A 19,878-nucleotide genomic window follows, 5' to 3' on the forward strand; every position below is an offset into this window, starting at 1 on the left:
TGAGCTGCCTTCACAGAGAATGTAGATTTACTTAGTCTTATATATCTAAAATTCATGAGATTAAATTTTAAGACATTTGTCACATGTTTACCTGTTTTTTTAAAAAAGAGATTAGAATCAATAAAAATTCCTAAATATTTAAAATCTGACACTACCTGTAGCCTCTCACCAGCAACATAAACATCTGGCTCCAGTGACACTTTGCAAGGCCTCTTTGTGAAGAACATACAAACAGTCTTTTTAACATTCAGGTGAAGGCAGGAATCTTCTTTAACCTTTTGTATTCCCTCCAACTACCAGACCCAAGAGAGCTACTAAGCCGTGCCCTTTACTTTCTGATCACTGTTTAATCAACTCGCCCCTCCAGGCAGGCAGTTAAGGGTCTCTGAAATTAACAGTGTGACTAAAAGAAACATACTGTATGATTAAGCTTTGACTCAATTACCCAATCCATTCATTCCAGAGTGAAGAGATGGAGAGTAACACATTTATTTTGTATGACCTTTTTAAATGGTTTATACTTGCACGAGGAAAGTTGATATCAAGAATAAAGTAAAAGTTTACAACTTCATAGAAGAGTTTCAATTCAAATCTCAAGTTTAATCATTCTTACTACAGAGCCCAAATAAGAAAAGCATTATAGAACAAAGTATTCTAAACACAAAAATCATGCAGACAGGGTTCAATTTGTAGATCGGATCATTTCCAAGTTAAGATACACAATGTCCTTTCCAGCTTCCTTTAATTCATGTCTTGCTTTTGACTTTTATTGTGAGGCACTTTGTGACTTCAGATCTTGAAAAGTTGCTGTATAAATAAACTTTTCCAAGCTACAGTCTCTACACAGATGACAGACGTTCTATTCATTATAAAAAAATGAAGTCAGCCGGCTGGAAACCTGCAGCTTAGAAGTTGCAAATAAAAAAAGGAGGGAGTGTGAAAAAAGAAAAAAGAACAGCTCCACATCTCGTAACAGTCCTATTTCACAGCAGGTGCATCTTCTCTAACACACAAGCTAAACTGAAATCATTCTCCACCGTCCCATGCAATGTCAGCTAATACAATAAATATTTATTCCAAAAACAAACAAAAAGTTAACATGCACATTTGTGTACGTGGAAACACACACAAAATAAGTCAGATTAAACATTTCAGTACTAAAGATCTAAACTAACCAACTTGTTTGTAACTATATGTTGGTGAACTCAGTAGTTGTAGCTCTGGTTCTACCCGTCCACCCCAGTCGTGGCGGTTCAGTGCTGCCCTTCACTCTTCATCCTACAGGCCACGGCTGTGATCAGCGCTGCTCCCTTCCCACTTCCATCCTCTGACTTGTGGAAAGTCACCTGGCACTGCGGTGCCAAATCCTGCAACGTCTCTTGCATGATGCTGGAGAAACTAAAGGAAGAGTGAGGGAGGGGGGGAAACCAGGGTTACATGAAAATCCTCTGATATTTGATGCAAACTTGGTAGCTTGGTAGTAAAGAATAAATGAACATTAAGTGGCTGTAAAACTCAAAATTGAAGAAAACTTGAAAATGTCATCATGCTTCTGCATGTGGTCCATCCAGGAGGATGACCTCCTGTGCTTAAGTCAAAGTCAAGCTGCTTAGTACTCGTGTTGGGACACGTTTGCTCCTTACTGAGGGTGCGTCTTGTAAAGGGTGCCGTCCACTCCCACGGTGATGGACAGCTGATTCAGGTTGCGGTTCTGTCGTATCTTGTCGACCACAGCGGCTAAACCAGCTCCACAGAGCTGAGCGGCGCGGCGTGAGACCACACTGCACACCTCCTTCACCAGCACGCTGTCATCACACGTGGAGCTGGTGAGGCCCAGGTGCTGCAGGATTGAGCGGACCTGTCGCATGGCCAGACGGTCACTTTGGAGTCAGAGAGAATTAGGGTTATACGCGTCAAAGAGATGGCTATGGCTAACACGCAGGGTGTGTGATGGACTTTCTGTGTAGCAATCATTTTAATTTACTCAACTTGCTTCAAATGGGTGATTTTACTGTAGGTTGAATGCTGTTGTGTTATATAGACTAAAACACTGTTAAACTGCACTTCATCATTAAAAACAATGGGTTTATGCAATATTCAGTACTTTAATCTTAACGTAAAGACACTTAAGTATATGTGGCCATAAGTGCACTGATATAATCAGTTAATGAGTTTAACTTTAACTTTGCTAACAGTGCTGACATTGTTTCTTTCCTGAGCAGATTGCTGACAGAGACTCGTTCAATGCAACCTTATTTGTCTTTCAGCAACTTGAGAACATGAGGTTATTGTATTTTAGATGAAAACACACATATAATGAGACCGGTAAGCCCTGCGCACACAGCACTTCCTTTTGTGTAGACATCTCTTGAAGATTATTTGAGCGGTTGAGCCCCCACAACTCTTCAGTTGTATGTGTATCAATGTGTTTGAGAACTGATAAGGTACATTTAATATATCCCTGAAAGGATACACAAATACATTTGAGATTTAACTTTAACTTGATGAATAACTGTCTTTATTCACTCCGTATCCATTTATTCGGCATTAAGACAATTTCAGCATTAGAACGCATCTCCACACGTGTCTAAGACCAAGTGTGAACAGGGTTACTGAGACTAGTCTGTAATACTCACCTTTCAATCTGTGCCAGGAACTTGGTCTCGAAGATGCACCGGGTCTTGAGTCGCTCAGACATTTTTCCTCTGAACAGCAAGCCCTTAGCAGTGAAATCTATCAGCACATTCCTCACTATCTCCCCCAGGTACATGCCACTGATCATCTTCTCATACCTTAGAGAAAAAGACACACAGCAACACATTAACATTCACAATATTCAAATGAATAATATAATTTACTATTTTTATCATACTATAAAGCTATTTATTGTAGTGACTTTATTTTCATGAACAAAAGAGAATAAACAAAGACGTACTGGCAGCCCAGTTGTTAGAGAGGTTGGTTAATTGACCTTTGGTTTTTTTACACTTCATAGTAGGAGGTGTATTCAATAACATCAATGATAGCTGCATTCAACCTCACAGCAAGAGGGGCCCGGGTTCGATATGGCGGCCCCCCCCCCCAGCTCAGCAGGGACCCATGCTTCTGTACCTCAGAGTGACAACTCTCTCTATTCTGGAGAGAGATGTCCAACGCCTGTTTAAAAGTCAAGAACCCCCGCAAAGCAGCCAGCCCAGACGCCGTCTCCCCCTCCACCCTGAAGCATTGTGCTGATCAGCTGTCTCTCAGCTGCATGTGCCCAACTCCACCTGCAAGTGGATCACAAACTTCCTGTCTGACAGGAAGCAGCACGTGAAGCTGGGAAAACACGTCTCAGCCTCCCGGACCATCAGCACCAGTTCCCCCCCAAGGCTGCGTTCTTTCCCCTCTGCTCTTCTCCCTGTACACCAACAGCTGCACCTCCAGTCGTCAGGCAAACAACTAAGTAGTGTCACTAACTAACACCCAGTTTGAGGCTGCGTCTAGGACTCTCAAGCTACTCAGTGCTCTCTGTCCTTGGCACCTTCTTGCTTATTAGTTTTAACTTTATTTATGACAAAGTGATGCTGTTTGATGAGAGTATTGGCACTTTTTGGTTGTTTTTCATGGCCATAAAGTTGATTTTATAATGTCATAAACTACTAATCCAATACCTCTGTTTCCCAGGATAGTTAGAGCAATTATCGACAATGCGGTCAAACTCGGTGCAGAAGTCATCAAGTTCGCCATTGTCACCAAATGCTCCCCACTCCATGTTGACACACATGCGGCCATCATCGCCCTCCACCACTTCGATGTTCTGCATTTCCTCCATGAAGCACGCATTAGTCCCTGTGCCTGAGTCAAAGAAATGTGGAAAAGTATTTATCCAAGTACTGACATGGAAGGAAAACATCCGCCAATCTTTGATGAGCTTCATTCCAAAGTGAAAACATAAACCACTCAATGTTTGCTCATAGTGAATTGATTATAATGTTTAAAAATTGCAAAAATAGAGGACGGGGGGGACAGACTTACCCACGATGAGTCCCACTTCACATTCGGGGTCCTCATAGCTGCAGGTCATCATGGTTCCCACTGTGTCGTTAACCACCGCCACAAAGTTCAAGTCAAATTCCTGGAAGCAGTGATAAAGTGATTGACATCTATAATACTGGAAACACAGTTGTAGTGCAATTGTTTGTAATTAGAAATATCAGATGTATCGTAATAAGTCGTTACGTATTAAAAGTCCGTGGTCCCTATTCAATAACCTTTCAGCATATTGCAATTCAAGTGATGTAAGACAAAACAAGACTTCTGCACCTCTTCTTGACTTGTATAATAAAGAAGGATTACTGGTAAAAAACACATAGAAGTCATAGATTTAGAGTTACATCTCCCTGTTACAGCGATAATGTAATTTAAACACATTTTCATAACTAGATGCTGTATTATGCAAAGATTCAAAAGAGAACCTGGTTTAAGATGAAACCATTCAGTCTGAAACCTGACTAGACAGTCCTTTTAAATGAACAGCTGATTAAATGTCCCCTCTAAAGGTTATACTTTGCTGCCTGTGGCAGTTTGTAACCTCAGATGTAAAGGGTATAAGAGAGGGAGAAAGAATACAGCTGTAGACAATGAACTTAAGGGATACAAATATGGCACCTACATCGAGAAAAACTGAACTCAAAAACATTTCTAGAGGAAACAGACAAGATCAGTGTGACCATTTAGTATATTGCCTTAAGCCTCTTGGGAGTACTTTTTCTTGTGTCAACATTAACAGGCCACATTTCTCAATAAAGTTGAGACAAAGTATTTGTAATGCGTTTACTGACCTGTCTGCGGTGGACAGCATCTTTAAGTAATGTAATGACATCTTGTCCCTCACACCCACTGGCTTTGAAACCCTTTGTCCACTTCAGAAGAATGCCCTGAAGAAATGAGAACATAGATTTGTGTGTGAGACTTTTAGAATTACAGAATTTAAAATCTTGAATGGCTTGTACGAGTCTGTTTGCTCGAGTGGTTCTTGCATGAGGGCCATTGTCGCTCTGTAGACCAAAGATTACTTTGCAGGTAACTGGCCAAACCACATTTCAAATAACTGAAATCCTTTGCATGGCAGCTGACATAATCATTTACACAATTCACCAAAATATGTTTCTTTTATGGACTTTAAACCTTATTTTGGAGGTTAGAAATTGAAGAGCTGGTGATTCAGAGTGTAGTTTAATAGTGCAGAGCTTCTCATTGTCGTCATCAGCTGAACCACACTTCCCATAGTTCACTGATGGCAATATGGCAATATTGTTTCTGCCAACTTTATGTGATTCACACCTGAAGTTCAGGAAAATATGCAAAACTACTGGTAGAATCAATATGTTGCGATACAAATTATAGCTAGTATTACACTTATAATACATCTTGAATCAAACATTACCTGATCCAGTTTGCTTTGATGACAGGGGAAGGAGAATGTAAATCCCAGAGGTAAGGAGGCTCCTTTCATGCCCATGTACTCCAGAAAGTCAGCGATGCAGTACACGATGTGGCTGAAAAGCTGGCACGCAAGAGAATACTGAAGTTACATATCTGTATGAACTGAATGCAGCATCATGCAGTCATCAGAATCCTTTTGTCAGAGGACCAGTTTCAAATATTAAAAGAGGGGTTTATACTTCGTCCCCTGTGCCCTGCATAGTCTCCTGAGGAATACTGTAGATCTTTTGGTGCATGTCCACATTGTGTCTCTTTCCACTTTTCACTCGCACCAGCAGCACCCGAAAGCTGGAGCCCCCAAGGTCCAAAGCTAAGAAGTCGCCGTGCTCTGATGAGGGCAACAAAGACAAGAATCCTGAACATACACATAACAGCACAATAGACAAAAGAAACCTCAACTCAACAACAAGTCAACTGGAATAACGGATTTTATTTTAAAAGCTACCTGTTCCATCTGGTGTGTCTCTAACAAAGGAGGGAAGCATCTTGACACTCGCCTGCTCATGGGTTTGCTTTGACAGGCCTCGCAACATCTCTTCACTCATTCGCTTCTTCACCTCCAGCAGCTTTTCACGGCTCAGACGCAAGGTGTCGAGGACGCGCTGACGCTCAGCATGTTGAGTGGCAAGACGGTAGGCTACTGCCGTTACCATTGCTGCACCTTTCCCACTGCCACACGGCGACTGCAAAAAACGCACATCGCAGTCCGGCACAAGTCGGCGTACCATCTTTTGGAGCCTCCTGGAAAACCTAGGACAAGTGGATACACCTTGTAATATCTGTGTTGTTTTGCAATCGCCTCTGTCATCCCTTTTCTCTTCAACAAACAAACTCAATAAAGTAAAAAATAAATAAAATTGTTGAATTATTATTTTTCAGTTAAGTATCAGCTGCCCAGTTGATGCAAGCAAGCACAACATCAGCACCACAAGTATTCAACAGGTAAGCAGACAGGCAAGGAAACATGGAAATAAAGCAATTTCTCTCACACTAAAAGGCCTATAAAATGAATCCCCATCCATTGATTTCTGTAAGCACTATTTTGTTTGTTCAATGATGAGGTTATTAATTAAGCTGATGAACTCAACATCTTTGCTAATAATCGGCATCACAGGCTTGTTGCTCTGATATTTCACCAGCATTGCTCGACATTGAAGGACTTCAAAGACACAGCTCATGCACTGTAGCTCTGGTTAGTCCAAACACCATCAACACATGACCGTCCATTTCCTCGAATTTCATTCCTACAATAGACTGCCTTGAAAGTACAAGAAGAGCAAAGAAAGAATATAGTGTTTTTCATGGACATTTTTTGTGTGCTATTCAACTTTATTCAGCAGACATGCATTCATCAGCTTATTGAATACCGAGACAACAAGCTTTATTCATACGGTATGCGGGTGTAGCACATTGGAAAAAAGTTACTGTAACATTCAGGATTATCTCCATTCACTGACCATTATTGTATTTGAAAAATGACCACATCTTTTATTTTATTCCCCTTTATCTTATTCTGTATTTAATTCATTATTTAGTTTTAGCTCAGAGCTCTACTTTTGCATTGGTAAGTGTTCTATTGGAAGAAACTTGACAACAATGAAGGTTATTTGTTCAAGGTTGAATAATTGATTGCCATAGCTGCAAAACAACGCAAGTACCGCCTCTTTCACTCAGGCTAGAGAGACGCAGTCTGATGTGACGGCAAGCGGAGTACGGAGAAAGAACGGCAGAAACACTGAAATTACGAGAATGTTTGTGTGTAATACGGAGTATCCGTGTGTGTTATTTATAATGTATGAAGAGAAAAAGGAATTATAATGCTGAACTTCATATTCTATGAAACTAGCTTCATTCTGTACATTACTGTGCTGCTGCTGCTGTGCAGTAAGCACGAGGGGTCAGTATTGTGACAGGGAAATGTATGTTCACATTATCTTACTAACATTATTCAAATGTAATGAGTAATTAATGTTTAGAAGAGTTTGAATAGATTTGCATATGCTATACAAGCAGTGTTATGTTATACATGCTAGGTTTTTGGATACCCTGGAATTCTGGATTGGATTCTGGATTTCTCAATTGACGACTCTTGCAATTCTTCACCAGCCCAGCTATCAGTGTGGTAGGACTGAGGGGAGAGGCCTCAAAGAACAATTGAACAGAACATTCTTCTTGTTTTTGGGAGGAGAAATGTTGTATTGTATTTAGGGTGCACCCAGTTTCAAAAGACATTTCAATCAGAATAAGGTTGTTTGCCGGCAATAGTGAAGTAGTTCTATTAAATGTGTGTCATTACAATGATCTTGCTTTAAACTTAACTCTGTGTGTGGTTTACTCATTGTGGTGTCTTATTATTGTTCATTACCTCTCCTTATGAATCTAGATACTGGTCCAGTGTGCACTCACCTCACAGGTGGGTTACGAGTGTGTTTGTTGAGACACTTACTCTGGATGATTTTTGTAAACAGAGCCGTCCACTCCAATAGTGGTACGCAGCTTCTCGGCTGCTTTGTTGTCCCGGATCTGCCGCAGCACTGCCCCTAGAGTGGCAGCACACAAGTGTGCGGCTCGAGTAGATACTATCTGACACACCCTCTGAGTGGCTATGCCGTCCTCAACCGACGGGTTCAGACCCAGGCCCCGGAGCACTTTCTCCGCACTCGTCAGACCTTCATCACCCCTGCAGGTAAAGCAGAATACAAATATATATACTATAACTTTGACTACTTATTGTGATTCTGAACAGTGTCGGCAGTTAAAACAAATGGATGAATGAATGGACACGTGGCGACTGTGGCTCAAGAGGTGAAATGGATCGTCTAATCACAGGGATGGTGGTTCCTTCTGCCCGCCAGCATTTTGAGCTGACAGCATGACCCGCCTGCATCTACTGCTCTACTTCACTGGCCTACAAGTAAGACTTCAAATGTAATGCAAACTTATATTTTCAGTCCTTTTCTGCCCTAGCATATAACATACAAGACAGTAAGAACAGAAACATTAGTGAGCATGTTCTTTGTGTATTTAAGTTAGTCAAGCTGCTAATCACTGACTAACACATGCTGTCCCTCTCTGTAAAGTTATCTCATTCATCCTGGTGATAAGATGTCGGGTCCAAGTTAAACAAACCATTGGAAGACCTTAAAGACGTCTTTTCAGTTCTAACTGGACACTTTTTATCTGCTTCTTACACTGTGTCATCACTGCATCCGACTCTCACAAACACTAACTTTTCATTCTCAATGGAATAGATGTAGCTTGTGTTGAAGCTGCCGGTGGTGAGGAGCTCTGCTGTAGTCTTTCCCTGGAACAGTAGCTTGTCTTTGGTCATCTTCAACAGGATGAGACGCACCAGTTCCCCCATGTACAGCCCACCGATCATCTTCTCAAACCTGTACACCAACACAAGAAACTATTGTCACGTCCTTAAGAGTTAGATTCATACCTTAAACAGAGCCCCCAAAACTGTATCTACACATGCACAACCAAACACAGATGCAGCTAGCAGATGGTGAACTCTGATGAAATCAGTGATGTTTCAATAAGGATACCTCCTGATATATTTGTCAGTCTAAAAAGGGCTGGATACATTTCACATGTTGCAGCCTTTTTCTACTTGATCTTCCTTTGACAGCAGGTGATAATATCCCACATGAGATATTACGTTCACAAGAATGGACTGGGTGGACAACATGCTGTTGAATCTCACACTAAACCTCTTTTTGAGTGGTTCCACCAAGTACTTCAGCTTAAACAATATTAGATAAAGACAATTAATAGAGATATTATTCCACCTACTGCTTACTTTAGTGTAGTTAATAATAATGTATGAATAACAGCAATGAGTAAAGCACAAAAATACATAAATGTAAAGTACTAACCATAGCAGAACTATGGATAAAAGGAATTAACAGCCAGAAACACAAAACCTTCAAATGACTGAACTGATGGAAGTCCCAAGCAGAATGTGTTGTGTTCCATTTACACAAGCGTAACAGTGAGAAAGAACATGAAGCTGCAATGAGAACAGCATCCATCTGCTACAAGGACCAATCAGAGTTAGAGTCCCGAGTATGGCGTGATAATGCTGTGGAAATGTACATTATGCCGAATTAAACAAGACAAATTGTATGCAGTTTACATTAACAGCAAAATGAAATAGGAGTAGGTCAGACAAAAGGGAGGGCTCAACTAAAATATCATGAATATACCGATATGAACAATAGAAATTACAGATAAAAGGCATGCTTGTCTGCTGCGGAGTTAAGTGAAGCCACTACTGAGGGACGTTTAATGTTGTACCAGGTAAAATAAGCTCAAAGACACTCACAGCTGCTTGCCAGGGTTTAGAGAGCCTGCATCTATTTCCCGGTCGATGTCGGTGCGCAGATCCTCCAGGGAACCATCGTCTCCGAAAGCGCCCCACTCTGTATTAACACACATCCGGCCCTCATCACCGTCCAGCAGGTCAAGGTTCCTCATGTGCTCCATGTAGCAGGCATTGGTGCCCGTTCCTTGAAGGAAGGGATGTTAGCACCAACATTACTAAGTAGTTCATATTCGACATTTTACTGCAGTATCAGTAAAACCTGGGCTCTTCTTCCTCCGCAGGCATGGGAGGTTTAGCATGAATTTCAGGATACTTCTACAGGTGCACCATTGAGAGACTGCATCACCAAATGCAGTTGCACCACTCTCAACCGTAAGGCTCTACAGAGGGTGGTAAAAACGGCTCAGCACATCACCAGGACGAAGCAGCCAGGAGGACCTCTACATCCAATCCAACTGTCTCTATCGATGGCACCGCCAACGTGTTATTTGTTTGGTGGCTAATACAGGGTCACCTAAGATAATTGGTTCACAAGTAAAAACAACTTTCACAAAAAGCTGTCCTTCACAATCTCAAGCAGCAAACAAGCTTCATGCTTGTTAAGGTTGCAATCTAACGACAGAGCTATAAAAAAAAACACCCCGACCAATTGCATGCGTTGTAAATCATATCACGTGATGCAGCTCAGCCAATCAAATATGTGTATTCCGATAAGTTTTCCGACTCGAGTGAGATTTACACACACAGGGGGAGACGAGGAAAGAGAACGAGGAGCGGGAGAATTGCGTGAGTCAGAGAAGTTATTTCACATGACGTTCTCCAAAAAGAGTACAGTGGTCAGAGAGACCAGAGTCTTTAACCAAGAATGGACAGACTCGTATACCTTCATTCTTCCTACGGGCAGTTTACGGTTTTAAAACCAGTATGTCTCACGTGTTCAGAGACTGACGATTATTAAAAGCAGTAATGTGAAGCGTCACTATGAGAAACCTGTGCAGCAAGGTAATGGGATCCAACTGGCTGATTAAAAGAAGCAGTTGGCAACTCCCATCTGAATCCAAGGAAAAACAAGTCTGTCCAAATTTTCCCCAGAACGAGACTGGGAGTTAGCAGTGACAGGACCAGCAGTGCAGGAAGAACTGGCTGATCCAAAACTGGGAGAAACGTAAAACATGCAAAAACACAATAAAGGCTACTACTATGTTCATGGCACTGCCAGGAGCTGCTCTATTTCCTGCAAGAATTTCTTTAGTATGGATAGTAAAGTTAAAATATATGTGATTTAATACAAGCACCAAGTCTGACATATAACAGGAATAACACCATGACACTATAGCAAAGAGGACAATCCACTAGTAACATGTTATCACATGTCAAGACTTAGACTGAGGATCTAACCTTCCCTACCTTACTTCTGCTCTTTTTTATTTTTATTTCAATCTGCACATTATACACCTGTTATGCTCACATAAACAATGAATAGTAGCTTGCAGCACAGGAGACAAATCTGAATAAGGAATACTATGTAAATCATGTGCTACGGTCTTTACAGTCACCAAGTCTCAACACAACTTTACACCGGTGGGAGGTTATTTCACTGCCTCTTAACATGGTAACGTTTGCTCCACCAACATTAGTTACACAATGGGCAGTGTAACATGGCAAATGTTGGCAATCCCCAAAGACAGTGCATTGTTTTCCCTGAAATGCTGCTCAGTAAGTTGTGTGTCTTCCAGCATCAGAATCCAAATGCTCTGCTAACTGGCATGTGTGCAAACAAGTGGTGACTTTATCCAATCCTTCTTATTTGATTTCACAGTTAGACTGGACTCACCCACGATGAGGCCAATTTCACAGTGATGATCATCGTAGCCACAGGTCATCATGGTTCCCACTGTGTCATTGATCACAGCCAAAATGTCAACGTCAAAGTCCTGCAATGACATTTGATTTAATTGTATACATTGAAATCAGCACAGACGTAACGTTTTTTTTTGGTTTGTCATAGAACTTTAGATTGACAGATATCCTTTGCTGGACTGTGGCCAACTATAAAATAAGGTTAATATACATTATTTTCGCAATATTTAAAAGTATTTCAAGTCACTAGTACTTACATTCAAGCAAGTAAAAATGGTCATAGATTTGGACCATACAACACTAGAAGTCTGGCTTTGTTTTTAATGTAAACAAATGGTTCCTTAGCATCTTACCATTAGCTTGTCTGTAACACAAATGGAAATTAATTTAGTGGGCAAGAGTGATGATTTTATTTTTGTAAAAATGAGTTGCAAACATCCATGGCTGTTTTCCTGTGTTTTGACGTTGATTCTGCAGCACTAATTTGGTCATTGTGGCTACACTTCACAATCCTCGACGTGTCATCACACCTCGCCGTTACCCACGTCACTCGCACAAGGTGCCTGCAGAGGTGGCCAACACATCTATACTTGACTTGAGGTATTACTTCAAGACACTGCTGTCTTACCTTAAGCAAGTGGCCAGCAAGGTTTAGGACCAGTGGAAGGATCGCCTTTGTTCTAATTAGGGCTGAGCGATATGGCCAAAATGTTCTACCTGGATATACAGTAGGTCATTTCATGTCTCGAATAATATAAATCAAAATATAGCAGGTTCTCTGGTAATTCAATAAATGAACAGTCTATATTATGAAATAACCACACGGTAAAGCCTATGTTGTATATTCCTGTATGAATTAAATACTTATTAAGTAAGGACAAGTACTTTGTATTTTTTCATTTTGTGGTCCGTGTCTGACTTTCTTACGAGCTCTTCTTGTTCGTGTTGGACTGAGTCTGAGACCCAAATCCACATGTTGAGACGCCTCTGTCTAGTCAAACAGCCGTTTGCTCCAGCTCCGCTCCCACCAGGCAAGGATCTGCATGTAAATCATCATCCAACTGACAGAAACTGTTGGAGAAGGCAACCTCCTGCACTGCTGTGTTTGCAGACTCATCTCTAAGGGATGTTGCAAAAGCTGGCAAATGTTCACTTATCAAAAATGAAATCAGTTCGTCACGACATGGTTGGAAAGCCACAATCAATATTTGTGAGCTATGAGAAATCCTCATTCTCTCAGGGCTCTGAGAGGGCTACTGATCCCCCTGATTTGGATGTGTTTGCACATTGGCCACAACCAAGCTGTTGGTGAGTGCCAATGTGTGTTCAAACAGAACCTGCAGACGTTTCCCTCACGTTGAAACATTTTCAACTCATGCAGACATATATTTGCGTCAATTCGAGCTTTCCGAGCAAACTGGCATGTAATCTCGCAGCTTTTCAAATTTAATACTCGCACTGCATTCGACACTAATAATGGGTTGCTTTTTCTGTTTTTTAGCTTTGGTGGTTACATTTCTTTGCATTATCTCCATCCGTACTCGGATCTCTTCACTGGCTCCCTGTAGCATTTAGGATCCACTTCAAAATTCTCACCATCACTTACAGAGCACTTCACAGTCAGGCTCCTACATACAGTATGTAGCTGATCTACTTCACCCATATTCACCCACCCGCGCACTCAGGTCAAACGCTTTAGGTCTTCTGTCAGTTCCACGCACACGATTTAAGACCCGTGGTGACCGAGCCTTTGAGGCAGTGGCACCGAGGATGTGGAATGCTCTGCCTGCAACTCTACGCCTCGCAGATTCTGTGAACACTTTTAAAAAAACAACTCAAAATTTTTTTTTCTGTGTGTATGTAAATTATTGGCCCTATGGTCACATTGTGTTTTTTATGCTTTTAAATTTCTGCTCTGTTAAGCACTTTGTGACTTTTTGTCTGTGAAAAGCACTGTATAAATAAGTTTTATTATTATTATATTATTATTATTTCAGTAAATAGTAACATGAAAACTAGATTTTGTACACTTACCCCTCGTTTTTTGATGGATTTCCTCAGAAGGCTGACCACGTCCTTTCCCTCTACTCCGTTTGCCTTGAAGCTTTTGGTCCAAGACACCAAAACACTCTGCAAATAGGAAACTAAAGACTGAGTAAAAACAAGATTATCTGCCCGTTTCTTTTCAGCGAGGCTGACCTTCACAGTGGACCAGCTATTCTCATTTTAGTGACAAGCCGCTCCTCCAAGTTTTAATTTATTATTTCAACTGTTAAACTGAATGCATTCATCGGTCAAAATTCTTATTGTCGGTAAACAGATACATTATTAAAATGATTAACATCCCTAATACACACCGACGTAAAAATGTGAGAAGGGCATTTTACTAAGCTTCAGAGCATAATAACCAGAATGTATGAAAGATGTCTCACATGTTTCAGAGTTTATAGCGGAATGATTGAGCAGAAGGAGTTTGCTCCAGCTGAACTTTCTTATGTTTGAATAAAGTTTCTACTTTGAAAAATAGGTTCTGAATGTTTCCAGTATTATTTTGTTCTATAGCTCCGTCATATAACAGCAATACGCTTATTTTGCTGCTTGTGATTCCTTTTCATTGAGTTTGTGAAGGCCAGCCTTTCTACTTGTGAACCAATTAACTTAGCTGACCTTCTGTATTAGTCACCAAACAAATAACACGTTGCTGCTACCATCGATAGAGACAGCAATACTACCTACTGTAGAGCAGGGGTCGACAACCTATGACAGAGGGGCCAGCCTCTCTCTCTCTCTCTCTCTCTCTCTCTCTCTCTCTCTCTCTCTCTCTCTCTCACAAAACTCACTGCATGCTATATTGACAAACTTCCCCAATGTTTGTCTACGAAACCAAGTTTCACACTTATGGTTTGAGAAATACTTGAAGTAGATAAAATAACTTCTAAATCACTCACCTCATCCAACTTGGTCTGCTGGCAGGGAAAAGAGAAGGCGAAACCCAGAGGAAGCTTTTTATCCTTTATGCCCAACTTCTCCAGGAAATTAGCCAGGCAATCAGCTACGTGGTCAAATAACTACAGGAGAGAGAAAAGGTCAGTTTTCTTATCAACCAAGAGCTGAAAAATGAGGGTGTGTGTGTTTGCGAATAGCCCATCTTGTGGGGACAAAAAGCTGATTACAGTCACATTGTTTTTTGGGAACAAAATGGGGACATTTGCAAGTCTCCATGACATAATATCAATACATCCTATTGTTTCATTAGGTCTTCTTTCTACTTTCATTAATTTTTCTCTGTGTGGCTGTGTGGCATAATCTATTTCATACTAGTATATAAATCCTAATCCGTCTTCTGATCCACTAAACATGTGTTTGTGAGAAGTAATACATTGGATTTTGCTGAATGTTGCCGTGTGCTCATTAAAACACTTCCCGCTGGGTTGCAACTCCAATTCAACATCTCTTCTCATCATTTTGCCACAACAAATGGATTGTTAGTCAACACGAGCCACTCCACTTCTTGATTAAATGAATCAATCAATGGTGTCACGTGCACGGAATACAATCCGATATGTACACACATCATTCTTTCTCCTGACAAAAGCTTCGCTCCGTGTACACTGAAGGGAGTAATTAATCACTCTCATCAAACCTTTTATCTCTTTAAAGGCAAAGACTAATGTTGAAAACGTGCACGTAACGTTAATTTATAACTCCCACCAAGCGTTGCAGCTTGGTCAGGCCATACCAACTCGTCGTGACCTTCCAGTTCATGTCATGGATTTACTTGCATGTATTATTGTGAAGAGTCCCATCAGGAGGAACTAACATTCACCGCAGGCACAGCATACAGGAGCAATTTGTGTCTTGCCCGAGGACACATCGACACGGACTAGAAAAATGTAAATCTCCATTCATTTTCCCTTTCTTGCAACCAAATGTTGATTATGTTTCATATTAATATAGTTCTAGGACATCTAGATGTGTTCCTTGCTAAACATAACTTTGCAGCTAAAACTGAAAACAAACCAATTAAATGTATTGTTAATTTATTTACTCCATAATTTCAAAAAAAATAATGTAAATAGCTAATTATTCTGAATTTTCACTGGCTGTTATATTACATACAGTGGTTTTATTTCAGGCTTTCTAGCTATTTACATGAATACATGCAAATTATCCTTCAGGTTTCTTGGATGTTCAATACAAATTGCAACCCGGCCCAGTGAAAACTAAGCAATTGGTTCGAATACATAAACTTCTAAAACTTCAAAAATTCATAATGTAAAAAGGGATTTGGAGTGGAGCTATAGGATTTTTCAATGTGCCATGACTTTAATAAAGGATTTCCAAGACAATCCACGACATGTACTGTACCCGACATTGTTTGCAGAGCATATTAGCCGCGTGTTATTACCTCTGACCCGCTGCCTCTCATGAGGTGTTCAGGAATGGCATAAATCTGATTTTCCATCTCCACCTCTTGCTTTCCATTAGCCATAACTTTGACCAGGAGCACCCGGAAGTTGGATCCGCCAAGATTGAGGGCCAGGAATTCACCTTGCTCTTTGAACAAAAAACAAAACACAAGATATAATCACATATCACACACATCACACACATCACACACATAACACACATAACACACATAACACACATGGAATTCAAGTTTCAACCAGAGTTTCTTGCTGTGAAAAATAACTATTGACAACCGAGGGGTGTCCAACATTATTGAAGTTCCAGCAATGACTAAGTCTGAATAACATACATCAAATTGTGTCATTCAGATATAATTGGTTTTCAGAGGAAGCATGGATGACATGGACCCTTTGCCTGATACTGAGGTACAAACAGCTTGTCTGATTTGTTTAACTTTAAGGAGGGAAAGTTACTGAATAATTTGGAAGAGAGGTGTTCAGGGGCTATTGATCCTTTAACAGCAGTCTAATATGAATGGGTCTAACATGCGTTCAATGGACCCATTTCATACATGTTTATGTATAAAAAGCCGTATTACCGGTTCCATCAGGAGTGGAGCGCACAAACGTGGGCAGCATCTTGACAGCAGCTGTGGGGTTGGTGTCTCTGCACAGGCCTTTGTCCATCTCTCGTCGAAATCGTATTGACAAATCCATTAAAGTCTTATCCGACAGCTGAAAATGGTGCAGGTATTTGTCCACCTAAGCCATTGTAGATAGGAGAAACCGTTACATGCCAGCTAAGACGTTATATATAACAGCGAGTTAAAAAAGTAAGATTGTGAATTTAGAATGTCATTAAAATAATTACAAATGTATAAATATATTACATTAAAAAAAATGGGCAGTTCTGCATTGAGAAAAGCTCAAAAACTCTTTAGATGGATTCCTTTATTTTGATACCAAGTTGTATTTACTGTCTGTGAAGAAGGGTGTGTCAGTAGCAAGTGTGTCAAAGGCATGGTGCACCTGGAAAAGATGCAAAACAACATGTTTTGTTTGCCCAAAAGCAGTTCCGTTTATATTGCTGGCTGATACATACGTGTGAATATTGTAAATTAACTGAGCTGCATTTACTGGGCCAGATAACATCCCTAGTTGTGTACTAACATGAGCCAACCAGCCAACTGATGTCGTCACTGACATTTTCAATAAACATTTCCAACCTGCTTCAAGACAGCCACCATCATCCGTGCACCCAAAAAGTTTGCAGTGTCCAGTCAAACGTGAGTAAATGACTACCGCCTTGTGGCACTCACCCCCATTCTGATGAAGTGCTTTGACAAACTGGTTCTCCAGCATACCAACAAGAACATCCCAGCCAGTTTGCATACAGAGCCAACAGATCCACAGAAGATGTCATCTCCACTGCTCTGCACTCAGCCCTCACACATCATGAAAATAACAACACCTACATCATAATGCTGTTTGTTAATGTAAGGTCAGTTTAACCCAATCGACCGCATGAAAGTGATTAGCAAACTTAGCACTGTGGGCTGGAGCATCTCACCCTACAACTGGATATTAGACTCACAAACAGACCCCGGGCAGTTAAGATTGGCAGCCATACTTGCTACACTTTAAGCCCCCCAGGGCTGTGTACTCAGCCCCCTCTTGTTCACGCCGCACACCCACGACATGAAGAGAACTCTGTTGGGAAGTTTTCCGATGGCACTAATATTATCTACAAACAATAATGAGACTTCATATTGAGAGGAAATAAACAATCTTGCAGAGTGGTGCTCAGAGAACAACCTACTGCTCAGAGTTTGTTGATTTTAGAAAAAAAGCGAAGACACTCACCCCCGTCTACATCAGTTTTATGTGTTCAGCATCACAAACAACCTAACATGGTCATCACACATCTCCAGCTCCGGGGAAGAAAACAAACAAACAAAACAAACTAATAAAAGAAGAATTTAAATAAAAATAATTTTAAAATCGCATGCCAAATTCTGCAATTCGTTAATGCATCTGATGTTAGCTTGGATTTCTATAACCGAAAATGACAATTTCAACAGCCGCTCCACAGCTGAGTGCCGTAGCAGACAGCACTGACGTGATGTTGAGCGGACTTTGATTTGAGTTGGCTCAGATCTTTTACAATTGAAAAGTGCTCGTGGAATAGTTATGGCTCGTTAGCCCAAATACAAATATGACTGCTGGTGTCAGTGTTTATGATAAAGTGGATAAGCAACGTGTGATAGGAAGTGAAAATAAATGTGAGAGAGGCATCATTTTTACGTACAATGATGCCTCTCATATTTATGTCTACAATCTAGCTGTCTCCATGTTGTGCGTAGAGTTTCTGTAGAGGGGAAGTTTTATTTTTATACATCACAACTTTTGTAGACGAAGAAGATGTATCAGCTCTACTACTAGGTCACCTTGCCCCCATGGTCTGCACATCTGAGCAAAGCATTGAACAAACACCTTGTATACTACACAAGGCTCTGCTGGCTCACCTCACAGCCACACACAGTCCGAACTGCAATGTGAAACCGGAGATAGTGGACGATAGCAGAGTTTAGACACAAGTAGCGAGACAAAATGAGGTGAGAAGGCCTTTCCCCATCTAATGTTATGACATTAAAAAAAGGCCCAGTCTACTATCTGGCATGTTTTGTCAGACAAAGCAAGTAAGCTCAGGGTAAGGAGTGAGTGCAAAAAACACAAATATGGGCCTGGCATTAACTAAAGGAACTGGGGCAAATGCTATGTTTTGTTTCAAGTGATACTTTATTTATTTTTATTTTTGCACAAAGAGCAGAGGCCCAATAAGAGTGGTGACAGCTGAACCCTTCCCAGAAACAGAAATTAACAACAAAGGCAGCTAATCCAGTACAATGGCAGCAAACAGCGAGACAAATGGGTAAATGAGTTCCATTCAACTATTTTTAAGAGTCAGTAGAAAGGCCCATGTGTAGTGTTACTGAGCCTATTAGATGCGATGCTTTCTATCACTGATTGCACAATACTGCAATCAGGAACAGTAAGAAATAAGAAATAAAACAATAGGAAATGATAACCAGTATATGCAGTGTATTATAAATGGAATTAATATCTTTAGAAGTTGTTTTTTTAAAACAACATTTTTCATAATAAAGAAAGCACAGGTGTTCGTGTTAAAAAAATAGCTCCATTTAATTCAGCGTTATATAGCTGGAAAGATATGAATGCAGTAGATAAACATATTACACATGTTGTGCATTAAACACCATCTGAATGTATGCAATGACCGAACGTTACGTGCAATATGCATCTACAGTAGTGACTCGTTGTCACTGTCACACAGTAACGTTAGGCCTTCAATTATCCCGTCACGATTGACTATAAACACCCCAGAACAAATCCAGGCGAGTGTTTCACACCAGTACTCACTTTGTTCGCTTGGTCATCTTGGTGTTCGGTGCAGAAATTTTCCAAAAGACTGGAGGCCAACATCTCACAGTGATGTGTGGCGACTTCAAATTAAATGAAGTCCTGCTCGTCAGCCTTGCTGTAGACTCGGACCACAGTTGATCTCCAAAGATAGCTTCTTTAAATAATGAATACTAATTTCAAAAAATGATTATTCGGCTCGGCTTCTTGTCTGAACTCTGGAACTAAAACTTTAAAGTTAGTTTAAAACGCAGCCGTAAAAAAAAAAACTTCCAGCTTCCTGGAGCTACGAGTAGCTTGTCGACGTCATCCCGGAAGGATGGCGCTGATTGGCTGCAGAGAGATGACGCA

At 40.7% G+C, this 19,878-nt stretch overlaps 1 protein-coding gene across 2 annotated transcripts; it reads right to left on the reverse strand.

Moving 5' to 3' along the window:
• Positions 1 to 425: 425 nt before the first annotated feature.
• hk2 (hexokinase 2) lies at positions 426 to 19,847 on the reverse strand. Of its 2 annotated transcripts, XM_031849164.1 has the most exons (18): positions 19,528 to 19,847; positions 16,686 to 16,848; positions 16,086 to 16,234; positions 14,626 to 14,745; positions 13,712 to 13,807; positions 11,652 to 11,751; positions 9,818 to 10,001; positions 8,718 to 8,879; positions 7,934 to 8,167; positions 5,933 to 6,237; positions 5,667 to 5,815; positions 5,429 to 5,548; positions 4,824 to 4,919; positions 4,018 to 4,117; positions 3,654 to 3,837; positions 2,637 to 2,792; positions 1,644 to 1,880; positions 426 to 1,398 (listed from the first exon to the last, which is right to left on the reverse strand). In XM_031849164.1, exons 1-18 carry the CDS (start codon positions 19,588 to 19,590, stop codon positions 1,254 to 1,256), a joined length of 2,763 nt encoding a protein of 920 aa, XP_031705024.1. In that variant the 5' UTR covers positions 19,591 to 19,847; the 3' UTR covers positions 426 to 1,253. The 2 variants fall into 2 exon arrangements, with proteins under 2 accessions (XP_031705024.1, XP_031705025.1); XM_031849165.1 differs by lacking the exons at positions 8,718 to 8,879; positions 9,818 to 10,001; positions 11,652 to 11,751; ... (3 more) ...; positions 16,686 to 16,848; positions 19,528 to 19,847 and having other exon boundaries at positions 5,933 to 6,236; positions 7,932 to 7,999.
• Positions 19,848 to 19,878: the final 31 nt, after the last annotated feature.

Source organism: Anarrhichthys ocellatus, unplaced genomic scaffold (genome assembly GCF_004355925.1).
Source record: "Anarrhichthys ocellatus isolate YVR2014 unplaced genomic scaffold, GSC_Weel_1.0 scaffold9, whole genome shotgun sequence".
Classification (NCBI taxonomy): domain Eukaryota; kingdom Metazoa; phylum Chordata; class Actinopteri; order Perciformes; family Anarhichadidae; genus Anarrhichthys; species Anarrhichthys ocellatus.